Raw genomic sequence first — 15,816 nt, 5'->3', positions numbered from 1 at the left:
ATCGGACAATTGCGCGGTCGTACGATGCTGTACCCAAATGAAATTGACGTCCTTTTTTTCCCCCACAAACAGAGCTTTCTTTTGGTATTATTTGATCACCTGTGCGATTTTTACTTTTTGCGCTATAAACAAAAAAAGAGCGTCAATTTTGAAAAAATAACAATATTTTTCACATTTTTTTATATGAAATTCCCCCCAAAAAAAGTAAAAATCAAAATTTTTTAACATTTTAGACCAATTTGTTTTCTGCTACATATGTTTGTTAAAGAAAATCGCAATAAGCGTATTTTGATTGGTTTGCGCAAAAGTTATTGCGGTTACTAACTAAGGGAAAGATTTTTGTCATTTTTATTGTTTTTTTTTTAACGAGTAATGGCGGTGATCTGCGATTTTTTTTTTGCGGGACTGCGACATTGCGGCGGACAGATCGGACCCTTGACTGACATTTTCGACACTTTTAGGGGTACCAGTGACATTACTACAGTAATCAGTGCTATACATATGCACTGTTACTGTAAAAATGACACTGGCAGGGAAGGGGTTAACTTTATTGGTGATGCAGGGGTTAAGTGTGTCCCTAAGGGTGTGCTTCTAACTGTAAAGGGGTATGGCTAGTGATGTAACCACAGAGACATACAATCCTACATAGCAGGATCGTATGATCTCTGCAGTTAGATCAGGGAGAATGACAGGTGGCTTTGTTTACATCAGCCGCCTGCCTTTCTCCCTCTCCAGCGGGAGATCGCGAGTGACCGGCGGACATCGGGTCCACCGGTCACACGCGCGGACATGTTAGGGAACGAGCGGGGGTGGGAGCACTCCTCCAGTGGCGCACGCTCACCCCCTATAGGCTCTCAGGCTAGCGACGTAGTACTACGTCACTTTGCCTGTACGGGGCTGACTGCCGCAGTACATATACTGTGGGCGGTCGGCAAGTGGTTAATGGATTGGTTTCTATGAATAGCTATATTTAGTCTGTTGCTCACCTCATAGTGTTGCACACAGTTCATGCAGAGTGCTATAGTGAATTGGTGGATGGTGTCAGCATATAATCATAAGGAAAAAATAATAATTCCCCAGCACACCTTAGTATATGGAAAATCTTGTGTTTTATTCACATAAAGCATGAGGCATCACATGCTGACATTTCAGGACCTCACAGGGATCCCTTTCTGCCTTGAGAAAAGTATCCTGCGAGGTCCTGAAAACATCAGCTTGTGATGGCTGTTGCTTTATATGAATAAAGGATAAGATCATTACTATACCAAGATGTGCTGGTGATGATTCCTATTTTCTTTATGGTTTCTATTATTGACATCTCTTTTTGCTGCTCCAAATGTTCTTACGGAAAACCATATCTTTCAAATTGTTGTGTTAGCATTTTCCTTATAAGACAGGTTCTGCCTTCTGGCAGCGTGAACTAGAAGCATGAGAATATGTTATCCTGAAAGTGAATGACATTCAAACAGATGGTCATTGACTTACTGGGAAGAGTCTCCTGCATTGTGTAAAAAATGAAACACCTACTGTGTGTTTAATTTCCTTTCAGAATTTAAAATCAGGTGGAAGACAGCTAAGCGCAGAGCTATACATATATACATACAAATTACAAAATATATATATTGTGTCACTACTGCTTTACCTATTGAAGAATTTTTAATTCTGTTCAACCAGTCTTGTGATCCACATAACTCTGCCACACTGCACAGCTGGAAGCACTTTATTAATCCTAAATTATGCCATAAATGATGCAATTTTATTTCCTTCAACCACAGGTTGAAGGAAAGAAAATTGCTTGATTTCCCCATCGATGCAGTCACACAGTGTTGATGGGGGAATCCCACCCGCTGCACTTTTGTATTCTAATTGTGGTTCCCTGCCCTGCTGATTGGAAAAAATCCAATAGGCTGCCCAGAGATGGATTGAAATTCGGCAGATTCCTGTTGAACTGGCCAACCATAGATGACTTTAGTTGGATCAACTTCAGTACAACCAGCCTGTCAAATTTTTCTTGTGCAATCACTGCTTGCAGCTATAGTCGATGGCATTGATCATCGTATTCTGATACCAGGGAAACCCCTCGCTGTCAGAAAACATCAGTGTTGATAGGGGAATTTAGTAACCTGTGCTTGAAGGAAAGAAAATTGCATAATCTATGGCTTGCCCAATGAATTGAAATTATACTGCTGATACATTTTCCAATGAATAAGCTGGAGGCATAGGGGCGAATTACAGGTGTGTCACTTGCATGGGTGTGCTGCATGAGAAAGTGCATAAATCACAAGGTTGGCTTACAGAATAATAGATTGTTTAGTGGATAAAACAGTAAATTTGTGTAAATGTAAGTGGTTTCCTAATTGTTCATCAAGGGACACAGGACCAGTAGAATCAGGAGCATTGGGTTATACTGCCCTTCTTTAGGAGTAGGAGTTCTTTAGGAGTAAGTGGACACTAGCAAACCAAAAATGGCTGTTGGCCAACCAAGGATAACTCCTGCTAGTGTCCCAGGAGGATGGACCTCTGCCCTGGTGGCCCACCAACTGTCAGCCTAATAGACTTGGGAGGCATACTGGACTCCCTGACAGTGCAGGGAACCAAATTGCCAGCGGAAACTCATCTCCCTATCAACACACAGGAGTTCCAAGATATTTGTCTATCGCTTAATGAATGTTGAGCTCTGCTGATTTCCATCATCCAATCATGTGCAAGCAAAATTGCCATTTTTTTTATTTTCCTTGCATCTGATTGGGTATTCTTTACAAAGGAAAGCTTCAACACATTCATTAGGCTGTGGGAAAAATAAGTGCAACTGCACTTGCAAAGTGCACAGTCATTTTGCTTTTAGTAAATCCTTTAAACTCCTGTGTCTTGGGTAGAAATTTGCATTTCAGCCTTGTCCACTGTACACATTACAGATGTGGATAATAAGCTAGCAGATTACTTTCAGTGCCTGGACTCACGAGAATGGACTCCTCACCCAGAAGTATTCTAGGACCTGTGCCTTTCATTGGAGACATTGGATGTGGACCTTCCTTCCACCAGGCCAAACAACAGACTGGACAGTTTTTTCTCCAGGTATTTGGATCCATCAGCAGAAGCAGCTGATGCTCTGGTGGTTCTGTGGTATCAGTACAACTTGATCTATTTTTTTCCTCCTTTTCTCTTCTAAGCTTCTTCCTCATTTGCTCTTCGGGATTGAGATAAATGACATTCTGGTGATCCTTATTGCAACGCATTGGAACAGGATAATGTGTTACTCCAACCTGATCAGACTCCCAGTGGACACGACTTGAGCCCTTTAACTTCATCCGGACCTTCTGTCTCATAGGCCAGTTTACTATCCTCCCTGTGTTATAGTTGCTGGCTTTGACAGCATGGCTGTTGAAGTCAAGGTTCTAAGAGAGGAGTATGTTTGACCCATTTATTTGGACTCAGTCATTTCTATGCTTCTGTCTATGTCACCCAAGGTGTATTATTACATGTGGAAAGCATCATTTATCTTGTGTGAGGCCAGAAGATTTTTCCAAGAGGACAGGAGATTTTATCTAATATGCTCTGTAGGGCAGATACTGTCCTTTCATTAAGAAGGAAATACGTCTTGATTCTCTTTCCCTAGTAAAAGCCTTTGTACAAGGTCTTGCTCATATAGTTCCACTTGTTCAACTTCCAGGATTCCTTTACCTGTATCTTCAAAGACCACCTTTTGAAACTTTTAGAGAAATATCTCTTTATGTATTCTAACTCAAAATAAAGTTTTACTCATTCACATCACCCCTGCTAGGCAAGTATCCGAGTTGACAGTATAGTCATTAACTTTTTCTTACCCTGCACAAGGATAAGGTGGCTCTGAGGAAGAGGCTGAGCCTCGAAACACGTCAGCCGTCATCTTAACAGGAATATGGACTAATACATGAACTACTCCTGACACTCGAGCGACTGAGCTTGATATGACTATTTTCTACCATTGTTTGTGAGTAGCCATTTTTTATATGTTGTATAATAAAGCCTTATTGAGGATAATGCGCTAGGTCGGTGCGCCCTTCTTTTTGTTTCCTTTTGCCTGCACAAGGATAAGGCTGTGTTTTCAGACCATGAGCCTCTTTTTGTTTTGAAATGGCCTCTACCTTCCACCTCCCATCTCTCTGTCCTGCTGTAGTTCATCCTAACAAGATATCACTCTATCCCTTGGATATGGTTGAAGATGTTGTGGATGTTTCTCATTTTCTTTAGACAGACTTCTTTTTTTTTTTCATTCCTGTAATCCCCTGTAAGGGACAGCCTACTTCTTGTTACACCATTTCTTGGTGACTAAGACAGATCATTTTTCAAGCTCACTGATTTAGGAATAAGGTTTAACCTTTTCCAATGCAACAGACAATAGATATCTACAGGTGCAAGCTAGGCTGGCCATACATTATACAACTTTCTTATTCAATTTCCTTTAGATTTACCTTCACCTATATAGTGCAAGGGCCTCCCTGATCACATACAAATTGAAAGTGTTTAGGTTTAACCTCATATTATATGGTTTTGGTAAATCTAAAGGAAAATTGTACACGATAATTGTATAACGTATGGGCAGCCTTAGGATTTAAGGTCCTGCTGCAGGCAACCCTTGGTGTATATTACTGTTTTATTGGCCTGTTGTGTTGCTGTGCTGCTTTTGAACATCCCATTGTTCCTTATTCTACTGATCCTGTGTCCCATGATGAATGATTAAGAAAACATGAAACCCTTTTCTTGATGTTCATAAGTAGACACAGGTCCTACACCTCTATGTTTTTGATCTCCTAATACAACGTTTTAAAAAAACTGAACCATGTGGTTGGGGTTATGCTTAGCTGACAAGCAGCCTTTTTTTTTTTTTTTTAGCTTTGTCTGTGACCAGTTTCTCCTAAAGGTGGCAGTATAACCTAATATTTATTATTCTACTACTCCTGTGTCCCTTGACGCATGCAAAGAAATAGATTTTACAGTGAGTACAGTTTGCCTGAATTCTGCTTAAACATGGCTAGTATACTTAATATGATGGTGACATTACTTATTGGTATACAAGTAGCCGTTGCAGTGTACAAACCTAATTCTATAACAAAACGCAATCTTGCTCTTGACAAACATGAAAGTGCTGAGAAAAGAAGTTTAGTTTATGGCATTTCATATCTTCATGTTTGCTACTTACAATACGGGTTTGCTCTTGGTGTACTGTATCCTTGTTGTTGCCTGGACAGTAATCACTTCACTTATGAGGCCATGATCTTGATCTTGGAAAGGCAGAGAGGGCTTAAGGCTATGCAGTGGGATGCTGTGAACTTGGATTTGTAGAAATAAATACATAAGCATACAGAAAAAATAATAGCAGTAATAATAAACAGCAGCTACACCATTCCTTTTGTTTCAACCACATATGCTGATCTGATGTTGAACTTATTAATGCACACATGTTATTATTTGATGAATTGTTAATATATTAGCTCTGTGCTTTTTCCCATCTAGTGGATCTATATCCTTTGTCTTGTCTATGAAGTGATGCAACAATCCAGCATTATGGATACTGATGCTGGTATACTGGGAGAAGCTGCATTACGATTGGCAGGAATTGCTGAATCCTTGGCCGATACCTCTAGGAAATCTGGACGAAAGTCAGGTAAATTATAGAGTTAAACTTTTCTGGCGAATAGGTGCATGGTCGATGCTGCAAAGAATCTACATAAAGCAAAAAGCATTTATGTTGCAACATATTACATACAGTATATTACTATCAAGTGGTAAGTTTAATTTCTGCACAAGCAAGATATGTGCATTCCCATTGTCTTATTACCAGTCTGACAGATGTGTGCTGTTAATCATATTACCTGCAAACACAGTCAAATTTGAAAATCAAATACGTTTTTACAGATTTATTTTGCCCAAAAAATGTCTTTTTTATTCTTATAGAAGATTGAAACTGTACCTGGGTGACATTTAGCTTGCTAAACTACTGTGTATTGCAATTGCAATTGCATTGAACTTCTGTCAGGACCAACAGGTATTCTTTGCACTTATAGAAGATAGAAGAGATATAACAAGATGATTTTAACAGAACAAAAGGAAAATATAAAAAAAACATTTATGGTCAGGGTTTATATATATATATATATATATATATATATATGAGTATCTTTACAAATCTTCATTTTTAAAACTGGGAGCCAATTGAGTGGCTTAAATGATAATGTGTCTCAAGTGCCTACCCAGCAGGCATTTCCCAGTATTACTCATCAGTTATCACAATTTAATTAGTTAGACGGATATCCTGAATTCAGATAAACCATTCACGCCTTGTTCAAATCTATTGTAATACTTAGGGAAATATTAATTGATTTTTAGAGTTTCTGCAATAAGGATAAAAAAAAAAAGAAGAAAATCACAGAATGAAAAGATTCTCAGTATTTTTCTATTTTCCGAATTGTAGAGAAATGACAATGTCACTCTGCATTTTCTTTTTCTTCCAAGAAAAATGACATTCTCAGCTCCAAAACATTGAAATCTGCGTAAAGAATGTGATGACTTAGATGCCAAAGTGAACTCATTACGTATATCCTTCAACGTTAATGTGAAGTTGAGAAAGAACATGTGCCAGCCTCCAGTTTTCAGCTACCAAAAGCTTACTAATAGCAAACGAAATGTCAAAAAGAATATCAAAATCCTGCAAAGGACATTTTTTTTTTGTGGATTTTTGCTTTCTTGTTATATAATGGCAAGAAAGGGAATGCACTGGTTAATTGACAATGGAACATGAAACAGGTCCACCACACTAAGATGTTTATTGTCTTTTATTTGCCAATCAGTTAGATACTTATGCTATCCTTGAAAAGGGTTTACAATTATGCACAGGTCACCAAGTATCTTAAAGTCATCCTTGTCCTGAATGTGCAATGTGACAGGTGTAATTTAAAACGTATCGACACCCCAAAACAAAAAAATGATTTTCTTCATGGGTTTATATATACTTTAAAGGAGAAGTAGGGCCAAAGCTGTCACAAGAGTACAGCTAGTTCTTTAGTCCTGTGATCCAGATTCAGCCGCTAAGCAGCTAAAGTCCCCTCAGTTCTTGGTCTTCAGTGAGCAGAGATGAAAAAGCAAACAGAGAAAAAGCCGCTCAGGTGCAAGTTCAGAGCCTGGTGCTGGTCGGATCCGTCATCCAAACGTAGAAAATTCCAAAGATTGAGACCGCACTCAAGGTGATAAGATGAAAGCAAATTAACTCCTTTATTCCTCATAAATGAAGCAAACAGACAGTGCACAAACAGACGTGTCGGGTTGATGCGTTTCACGATGCTGTAGATCGCTTACTCATAACCACACACTTCAGTGAGCAGAGAGCTGGTGACTGTCACTGGAGCGCTGAATGTGGAGGGGACTGGCAGCTGGCTCAGCCTTTCAGCAGCCAGGCACTACACCACCCACCCCCCTCCCCACCCCCGCTCCACGGCCCAGCGCCAGTGACAGTCACCAGCCCTCTGTTAACTGAAGACCAAGATCTCTGAGCGGTGTCAACAGCTTTTGATTGCTTGTTTTCTGTATTAGAGCCGGTATCAACCTGGTAAGTTTGTGTATTTGTTCTTTTGACATCCCAAACTTCTCTTTAAATGGGTAAAGTAAAAAAATAATTGCATTGCAATTTGTCCTGTGAGAGTACATGTACATTCTTTCTGTGTGAATGGGGCAGACAAACAAACATGAGCATATTTGGCTGCTAGGTGGCACTAAGTATCAGGAAATTTCTATAAGACTTAGCGCCATCTAATGACCAAATGCAGTGTTTTCCATTTTAAATAATTTAAGAACATTTGATCAGCACAGGAAATAGCCTAATACCATACGATTTATGCCTCATCTGTACAGATCGAATGTACATGCGCTTTCACTGGGCAAATTGCTATGAAAATATTTTTATAAATACATGCCTAAGATTTCTTTAGTGAAATAATGCCTATGGAACATTTATTCAAATTACCAAACAACCTCAACAAGCTTGTTTCTGTGCAGGTTAAATGAACATAAATGTTCTTTAAAGGTAATCCTAAAAAAAGTACAAATTAAAATGTTTAATTTTCACCACTCACAAACTTAGGCTAACAAAAGGGATAAGGAATACTTGGTAACATGACTGTACTTGCATTAATATTGTAATTCCCGTGATGCTGCAATACTAATGCTTTATTAGTGCATTATTGATTAGTGTACTGTAATAGCTTCTGAATTTTTTTTACAAGGTCTTTCATTTACTGTCTATTATGAGGTTTGGCTACCTAATATAAGATTTCCTAAAGCAAGGTTACAACTAATTAAATATCTCTTAGCTCTCTTCAATCTGTAACGGAGATGCACATAAATTGTAAAGTTGAATAATAATGTTCGTTTAATATGGCCTGGAGACAACCACTCTAGTTGTAATCATTGTCAGATATGTTGGTAAATATGTTAACATAGCAGATGATTGCCATAAGGCATGTGCAACTACTGACTTCTTCATTAAATGCACACACATGTTTTCAAGGACCCCTGCAAGACAGTAACCACTGCTATAATCCCCATTTCCTACTCATTCCCTGTTTTAGCACTGCCTGAGACCTGAGATTTTTTCCAAATCCAAAATATCTAAAACATCTAAAATACTGTTTTAGATATTACATTCATGAATTCTGTCTATGACATTCCCACATCATAAAAAAATACCACTTGCACACTAGTGACAACATAAAGGACTATATTATACAAAATGTATTGCTCCTATGTATCTACCTATATGTTGGTGCCTTATTTTTCCAAAGAGTGCTGCTTTGGTTTGAAATGTTATACTGTCTGTAATTCATTGGCAAACTACTGTTTAAAAGAAATTTTGTTTTATATATAATTGTAAGGTTTTTTCTTTCCTTATTATTGACCATGACTGAATTTTTTTTCTGTATATTACATTTTTTAGTAAAGTGTATTTATGGTATATGTATGACAAATTAAAATAAATTAGACCCCAAGCCATAATAATTTTAATTTTCATAACTTTTAATATAACAAAATCCTCACCTTTAATTTGCTTGTCCATTAAAAAATTTAAATCCGCTCAATTATCCTTGGGATATGATACAAGATGTTGATGAGTAGGTAAATAATTTGCACTAGAAATGCCTCTTTCTGCCTGCCTACTTCCTATATATATTTTAGAGCAGTAGTTCCCAAACTTTTTTAATTGTGTACACCTTGGCAGTAAATTTCCATAATTTGTACCCCTTAAAGGTTTTCTAAACCCAGGACCCTGCAGTCACTATATCTGGTCACCCACAGTACACAGAACATGGAAATGCAATCATTTTAGTAAATATAAACCGCTATATATCTTTTCCTATCAGCAGTATATAGCAGTCTTGTGACTTCTATCAGTGCCTGGTTAAAGCTTGTAGGAGGAGTTTTCATACTGCACTGGCTGTCCTATCATGATGCAGGGCCCCTGGCCCTCTGTCTGGACAGTGCTGATTGGCCCTGTGCTGACCACTCTCCCAAAAAAAAAAACTCTCTAGCAATACACACCAAACTGAGCATGTGCAGCCTGACTCCAGTAACTCTGTCTGGAGAAAATGCAATAAGAGGAGGATATGTGCATACAGAATCAAACAGCCTTTTTACAAAATTCAGAGGATTAACCCCTTAGGTTCCACAGTTAGTATAACAAGCATACTTTACTGCATATACAAACTGATTTTACTGTTGTAGGTTTAGTAACACTTTAATGAGGGTGGAACAGGGCTAATAACAGAGCTCACCATGCTAAATGGTGGGTGTGTCCAAACTGCATAGTGTGAGGAGGTTTCAGGGGTATAACTATATAAAACCTAAGCCTACTCTGTTGTGAGTAAGGAGTATGCAAGGCACAGAGTGCAGGGGTCAGGAGTGCATAAGCCACAGAGTGTAGGGGTCAGAAGCAAGTAAAGAACAGAGTGCAAAGGTGTGCCTCCCAAGCAAAAATGTCCCCCTCCTTCCAATACAATCCCAATGAAAAATTCTCCCCTTCCTGAACTGAAAGAGAAATGTGAATTGTATATACAAATGGAAGTATGAATTGAAGATATTAGGAAACATTAAAAATACTAGGAATGTATGCTTCTGTGGGCTGTTACCTGACATTTTAATCTCTGATACCTGCTCCTCAGTTTCTCACCACCAGCCTGCAAGCTGTCCTCCACTTCCACATCCCTGTTCTGCGCCATGTCACAGTGCAGATGCAGCTAAGCTCCAGTCTGCACGTGACTTTCTGTGTTCTGTGCTGCTAGCCCATCTTATTTCAGGTCTGCCTGCTGATCTGGTTGACCCCTAAGTGCTAGGATAAGAGGAGAACAACCCACACCTTCTCCCCAGCACTGTGAAGAGAGCACAAACCACACTTTCTCCCAACTATTTCCTCCTCCCCAGGGCTGACCAAATGATGTCACTGGGTTTCCGCCACTAGTAATAACCTACCATATTTGGTGGATGTTGTGTCACTACTATGTCTTGTAGGGGTGCATAGTTCATGACGTATTGTTCAGCATAGTGAGCAATGGGAAAGGTAAACTTTAAGTTTCACCTGTGTAGGTAAACATTTTTTTTTTTGGCTATTGGTTAAAATCTATGGTCTATTTTCCAACCTAACTTTGTATTCTAGCATTTATTTTTGCTAAATTGGCACTGATAGGCAGCACTGATATGCACTGATAGGTAGCACTGATATGCAGCATTGGTGGGCACTGATAGGTGGCACTGATTGGCACTGATAGGCAGCACTGATATGTGGCACTGATGGGCACTGATAGGCAGCACTGATGGGCACTGATAGGTGGCACTGATGGGCAATGATGGGCACTGGTGGGTGCCATTGATAGATGGCAATGATGGGCAGCACTGATCCGGAGGGCACTGAAAGGGTCCCTGAGCCCTGATTAGCATACCTGGTGGCCATGGGTGGGCAATCCCTGGGGGCTCTAGTGGCATCCCCCAAGGGTCTGCACTGGTAATCAATGCTCTGATTACCAGCACAGACCCCCCCTGTCAGGAGAGCCGCCGATCGGCTCTCCTCTACTCGTGCCTCTGAGGCACGAACTGAGGAAAGCGGATCAGTGGCACTTCCTATTTACTATTTGACCAGCTGTAATTGGACACAGCTGGTCACATGGTAAAGAGCCTACAGTATAAAGAGAAGTTGTCTTTATATGCAGACGACACCTTGATTTATTTGGCGGATGCATCCACATCATTACATAGGGCCTTACAATTATTTGACATCTTTGGCCGTTTTTCAGGTATAAATATTAATTGGTCTAAGTACGTCCTTTTTCCACTACACCCATCGATATCTTTAATTGATACTCATACACCGTTGAAATGGGTACAGGATATGGTGTACTTAGGCATCAAAGTGGGTCCAACATTGGAGGTATATCAGCAAAATAACATTGACCCTTTAGTTTTACAATTAAATAAAAAGTGCGCGTCTTGGCGCATGCTTCCCTTGTCCCCCGTTGGCAGAATTAACTTAATAAAAATGAACTATCTTCCGAAATTTCTGTATCTTTTTCGTAACTCCCCCATTGATATGACTAGAACCTTTTTTTCGAGATTAGAAAGTATTATAACAACTTTTGTATGGGCCGGGCGTACTCCACGAGTCGCAAGACGCACGCTATACCTTCCTCTTGCAAGAGGAGGATTAGCGCTTCCTAACTTTAAATTGTATTTTTGGGCGGCTGTCCTGGTGACGGTCCGGTGGTGGTTCTCTCAGCCCAAAACTAATTCTGCAGTTACACTAGAAGCAGCACTATTGGGTTCATATGCGGCCCTTAGTAATCTTGTTTTTCGGGGGGAACAGGCACATCCTCAAATAACCAGTCTGATGAAGACTGTCCTGCGGATATGGACTCGGGCGCGGGTGATATATAATACACCATTGCATATATCCCCCCACACTCCGTTGTGGGGTAATCCTAATTTAAAACATTTATATCATCTCCCTGATCCACAGTTATGGGCTGCTAGAGGGATTGTGACTATGAAACATGTTATTAAAGATGGAAGACTTCAAGGCTTTAATGCTCTTCAGTCCACCCATTCATTACCTTCCACCATGGGGTTTCGTTACCGCCAGCTTAGTCATGCTATGCGGGCTCAGTTCCATGGCCCTGTTGTCCTGGAATCAGACCCCTTGGAGAAAATGTTAACTTTTAAGGTAATAGGGAAATCTCTCTCTGCTATATACTCCATACTCTCAACAGATCATAGTCAGTCCCTTGAGAAAACCTATAATAAATGGAAGGAGGACATTCCAGATCTGACTATTGAAGAGTGGGAGGATTCGGTTAATAATTATATCCCCTCAATGATAGCGCCTAGGGACAGATTTATACAACTCAAATTCTTACATAGAGCATATTATACGCCACAACGTCTTGCCAGGATATTCCCCACGAAAGATCCTTTGTGCATTAGATGTGGGCATGAAATAGGTACATTCTTACATGTTGTTTGGTCGTGCCCTGACCTGGCAACTTTTTGGAAAGAAGTGACGGACACTATTGGCGAAATCTTTGACATCATGACTCCTTTGGACCCAAAGGTAACTTTATTGAGTAACCTTACAGAACTGGCTGGGGACAAATATGCTAAAATGTGCATTACATATACCCTGTTTTATGCCAGGAGAGAAATCCTTTTGCGATGGAAGTTACCCGAACCTCCCACCCGATTATCCTGGATAGTTGCCGTTACTAAGACACTCCCATTCTACCGTTTTACATACGGTAGTAGGAACTGTCCAAAAAAATTTGATAAAGTCTGGTCAGCCTGGATCGACGCTGTAGGTGAGCCAAAGTCACCGGTTCCATAATGATATAAGTAGGCTCTTATTATTATAATTAAGAATTTTTTTTTTTTTTTTTTTTTTTCTTCTCTCCTTGTTTCTAAACTGGTTTATTGACATTCCCCTTCCCTCCCTCTCCCTAAGATTTTTTTTTTTTTTTTTTTTCTTTTTCTTTTTTTGTGTGTGTGTTAGTAGGTATGGATAAAACTATTCCTTGTGCAGAGTAATGTATTGTATTGGAATGTTTGTGATGTTTATATGTGTAACAATAAAATAAAAATTTAACTGTTAAAAAAAAAAGAAAAAAAAAGAGAAAGGGAAAGGAAAAAGAGAAAGGAAGAAAAGAAAGGAAGAGAAAAAGAAAGAAAAAAAAAGGAAAAAAAAAAAAAAAAAAAGGAAAAAAAAAAAAAAAGAGCCTACATCATAGTGACACACCGCACCACCGATCGCTGCTCTGCGTGCCCCCCTGGACATCATATGACGGCCAGTCAGGATAGAGCAACCACTTCCCGGCCGTCATTTTGCTATATGATGGGAGGGAAGTGGTTAAACAAATACAACACAATGCTTTCAATAGTACATTTTCTATATGAAATTAGTAGAAGTTCACAGTGAGGGTTTTCATATACAATGTGATATGGGGGTGTTTAATTCTTGTAAATGTGGTTTTGTACAGTGAGTCCACGTCACACAGGAGTTACAGTTAAGGGCCTAGGAGCTCACATTTATTAAACAAAAATGAAAAGTTTCATCCAGGATTCCCACTCAGGGGTTTCAGCTTCACTCAGCAAAAAATAATGAAAAAAAATACAGAGCCACCTGGCACTTGGACTCACTCAGCCTCGACTACAGTACCTTTCTGCACAGGTCCACCCCCAGCCTACAAGTATGGTTCTCCAGCCCCCCTAGGTTTGCTTACTCTCTACAAGACTTTGAGACTAGCTCCAACCTCCCAAGACTTGCTAGCTGCCTCTGCTTTCCCTGTCTCCCAGACCCTCTCTTGGTTTCCTAGGCCCGCGCAGCCATCCCGACTTTCCCAGTCCTTTGGTAAACTAAAGAAGTCACCCTCACCAGGGGTGCAGTCTCTGACAGAAGCAGCCAAGTCTGCTGACAGGGTTCCATCTCCAAATGGCAGTAACTGATTTGATCTATGCTCATATCTGACTTATAACAATCCTGACCACCTGTGCACTCATACAGGCTGCAGGCAACTAGCAAAGCCCAGGCACAAGACTGAAGGCTTCCGTCCCCGTCCCCCCCCAATAATCTTCAGAACTTTCAAGCTTCTAGCCCTCATCCCGGAATGACCAAATCCAGAGAAAACTTAGGACAGTTTTCTTTGCTCTCAAAACATCTGCTGGCTCTTCTCAAACTGACTCTTTGAGAGTCCTGTGTCCTTTTTAAAGCCATTTACATAGCGGCAGGGACTTTAACTGTCACAATACCTTAAAGTGTAACTAAACCGAAACAAACATTTAACTTACTGCAGATTACCAGTCATTGGATGTGGTGGCTGCATTCATTTTCCTTTTTTTAAGCTAGGAACATTTTCAGCAAGTACAGAAAATAATTGTTGATTTTACTAGAAATGCAGCATCTTTGTTACTTTCTGTAAAATTTAATTGGAACTTTAGTCAGAAAATTTGGTCCTGATAGATCACTTCATAGTATCCTCTTTTGCAGGTATAACTACGTAATATATTAAAAATAAGTGCCTATGACGTTTAAAATTCAGTAATGCGCAGTCTCAATCTGCACATGCTGAGTTGCTTTCTATTCTCGGCACTGTGCCTTACATCAGACACACAAGAGGCTGACAGCTTTAAGATTTACTGTTGCTAAAGAAGGAAGAAAACCACAGAAATGACACAGACTGTGCTGAGGAAACACAGATTAGGTAGGAAGAAAAAAAAAAAATCCAGAGAGGTGACAGGACAAACTCTGATGCCAGGGAGGCACACAGGATTTTCTCACCTTTCTCCCTCATTGGCAGCCTATTACCTTCAGCCCTGTAAAACTTCTGTCAGTGTCATTAGTACAGTAACAGTGCATATTTTTAGCATTGATTACTGTAACACCATGTTTCCACTAGTATGACTTGTCATGCGACTTCGGACACGTTTAATGTGACTTTGATCCAGAGAGTGTAAAGTCTCATCAAAGTCGCACTCTAAATCGCAATATTGTAAACGTAGATTAAAGCTCCGTTTCCACTAGTGTGACTTGTCATGCGACTTTGGATACACAAAGTCGCATGACTAGTCACAGCCCAATGATTTCAATGGCACCCGTTCCCATCTATGCGACTTTAAATATCAGCGACTTTGAAAAGGTACCTGCACTACTTTGATGCAACCTTTGATGCAATGATGATCCATCCATCAAAGTTGCACTCTAGCCTAGTGGCTACGTTTCCACTAGTGTGACTCTTAAGTTGTGTGATTTAAGGCCCGTACACACGATACGAAAATCGGAAGGAAAAATTTGTCCGACGAACGATCTGCCGATTTCCGGATTGTTAGTATAGTGCTTTCAACAGCCGATTACGGATTTTCGGACGACAAAAACTGGATGTGCAGGCTATAAAATTTTTATCGTACATCAACACAACTTTAGACTTTCGTTTAATTAGCACAGTTGCCGTCCAAAAAAATCGTAAGAGCAAGACTAGGCATGCTCAGAAACGAAAGAACACATACAAAACAATTCAACACATGACATCACTTCTGAAGTTGAATTCTGTCGTACAGGAATTTTCGTATGAAAGTAACCTCTTCACTTTCCACATGAAACTAGCATGCAACAAAAAACGGAGGACAGATCGTTCGATAATCTGATCGCGTGTACGGGGCTTTAGAGTGCGACTCAAAGTAGTGCAGGCACCTTTTCAAAGTCGCTGCTTTTCAAAGTCACATAGATGGGAACAGGTGCCATTGAAATCAATGGGCTTG

The 15,816-nt window shown here is 39.9% G+C and overlaps 1 protein-coding gene across 1 annotated transcript in view; it reads left to right on the top strand.

Annotated features, from left to right (window-relative positions):
- CFAP54 (cilia and flagella associated protein 54) overlaps nt 1-15,816 on the top strand; it is a 616,124-nt gene that overhangs the window by 154,720 nt on the left and 445,588 nt on the right. Inside the window, exon 15 of the mRNA XM_082253561.1 lies at nt 5,494-5,644. Within this exon, the coding sequence (XP_082109687.1) occupies nt 5,494-5,644 (151 nt within the window). The remainder of the gene's footprint in view (nt 1-5,493; nt 5,645-15,816) is intronic.

The sequence above is a fragment of the Pelophylax lessonae genome (assembly GCF_965119305.1).
Source record: "Pelophylax lessonae genome assembly, chromosome: 4".
In the NCBI taxonomy this organism is placed as follows: Eukaryota; Metazoa; Chordata; class Amphibia; order Anura; family Ranidae; genus Pelophylax; species Pelophylax lessonae.
The sequence above is the reverse complement of the archived record's forward strand: the minus strand, read 5'-3'. Positions and strand labels throughout refer to the sequence as shown.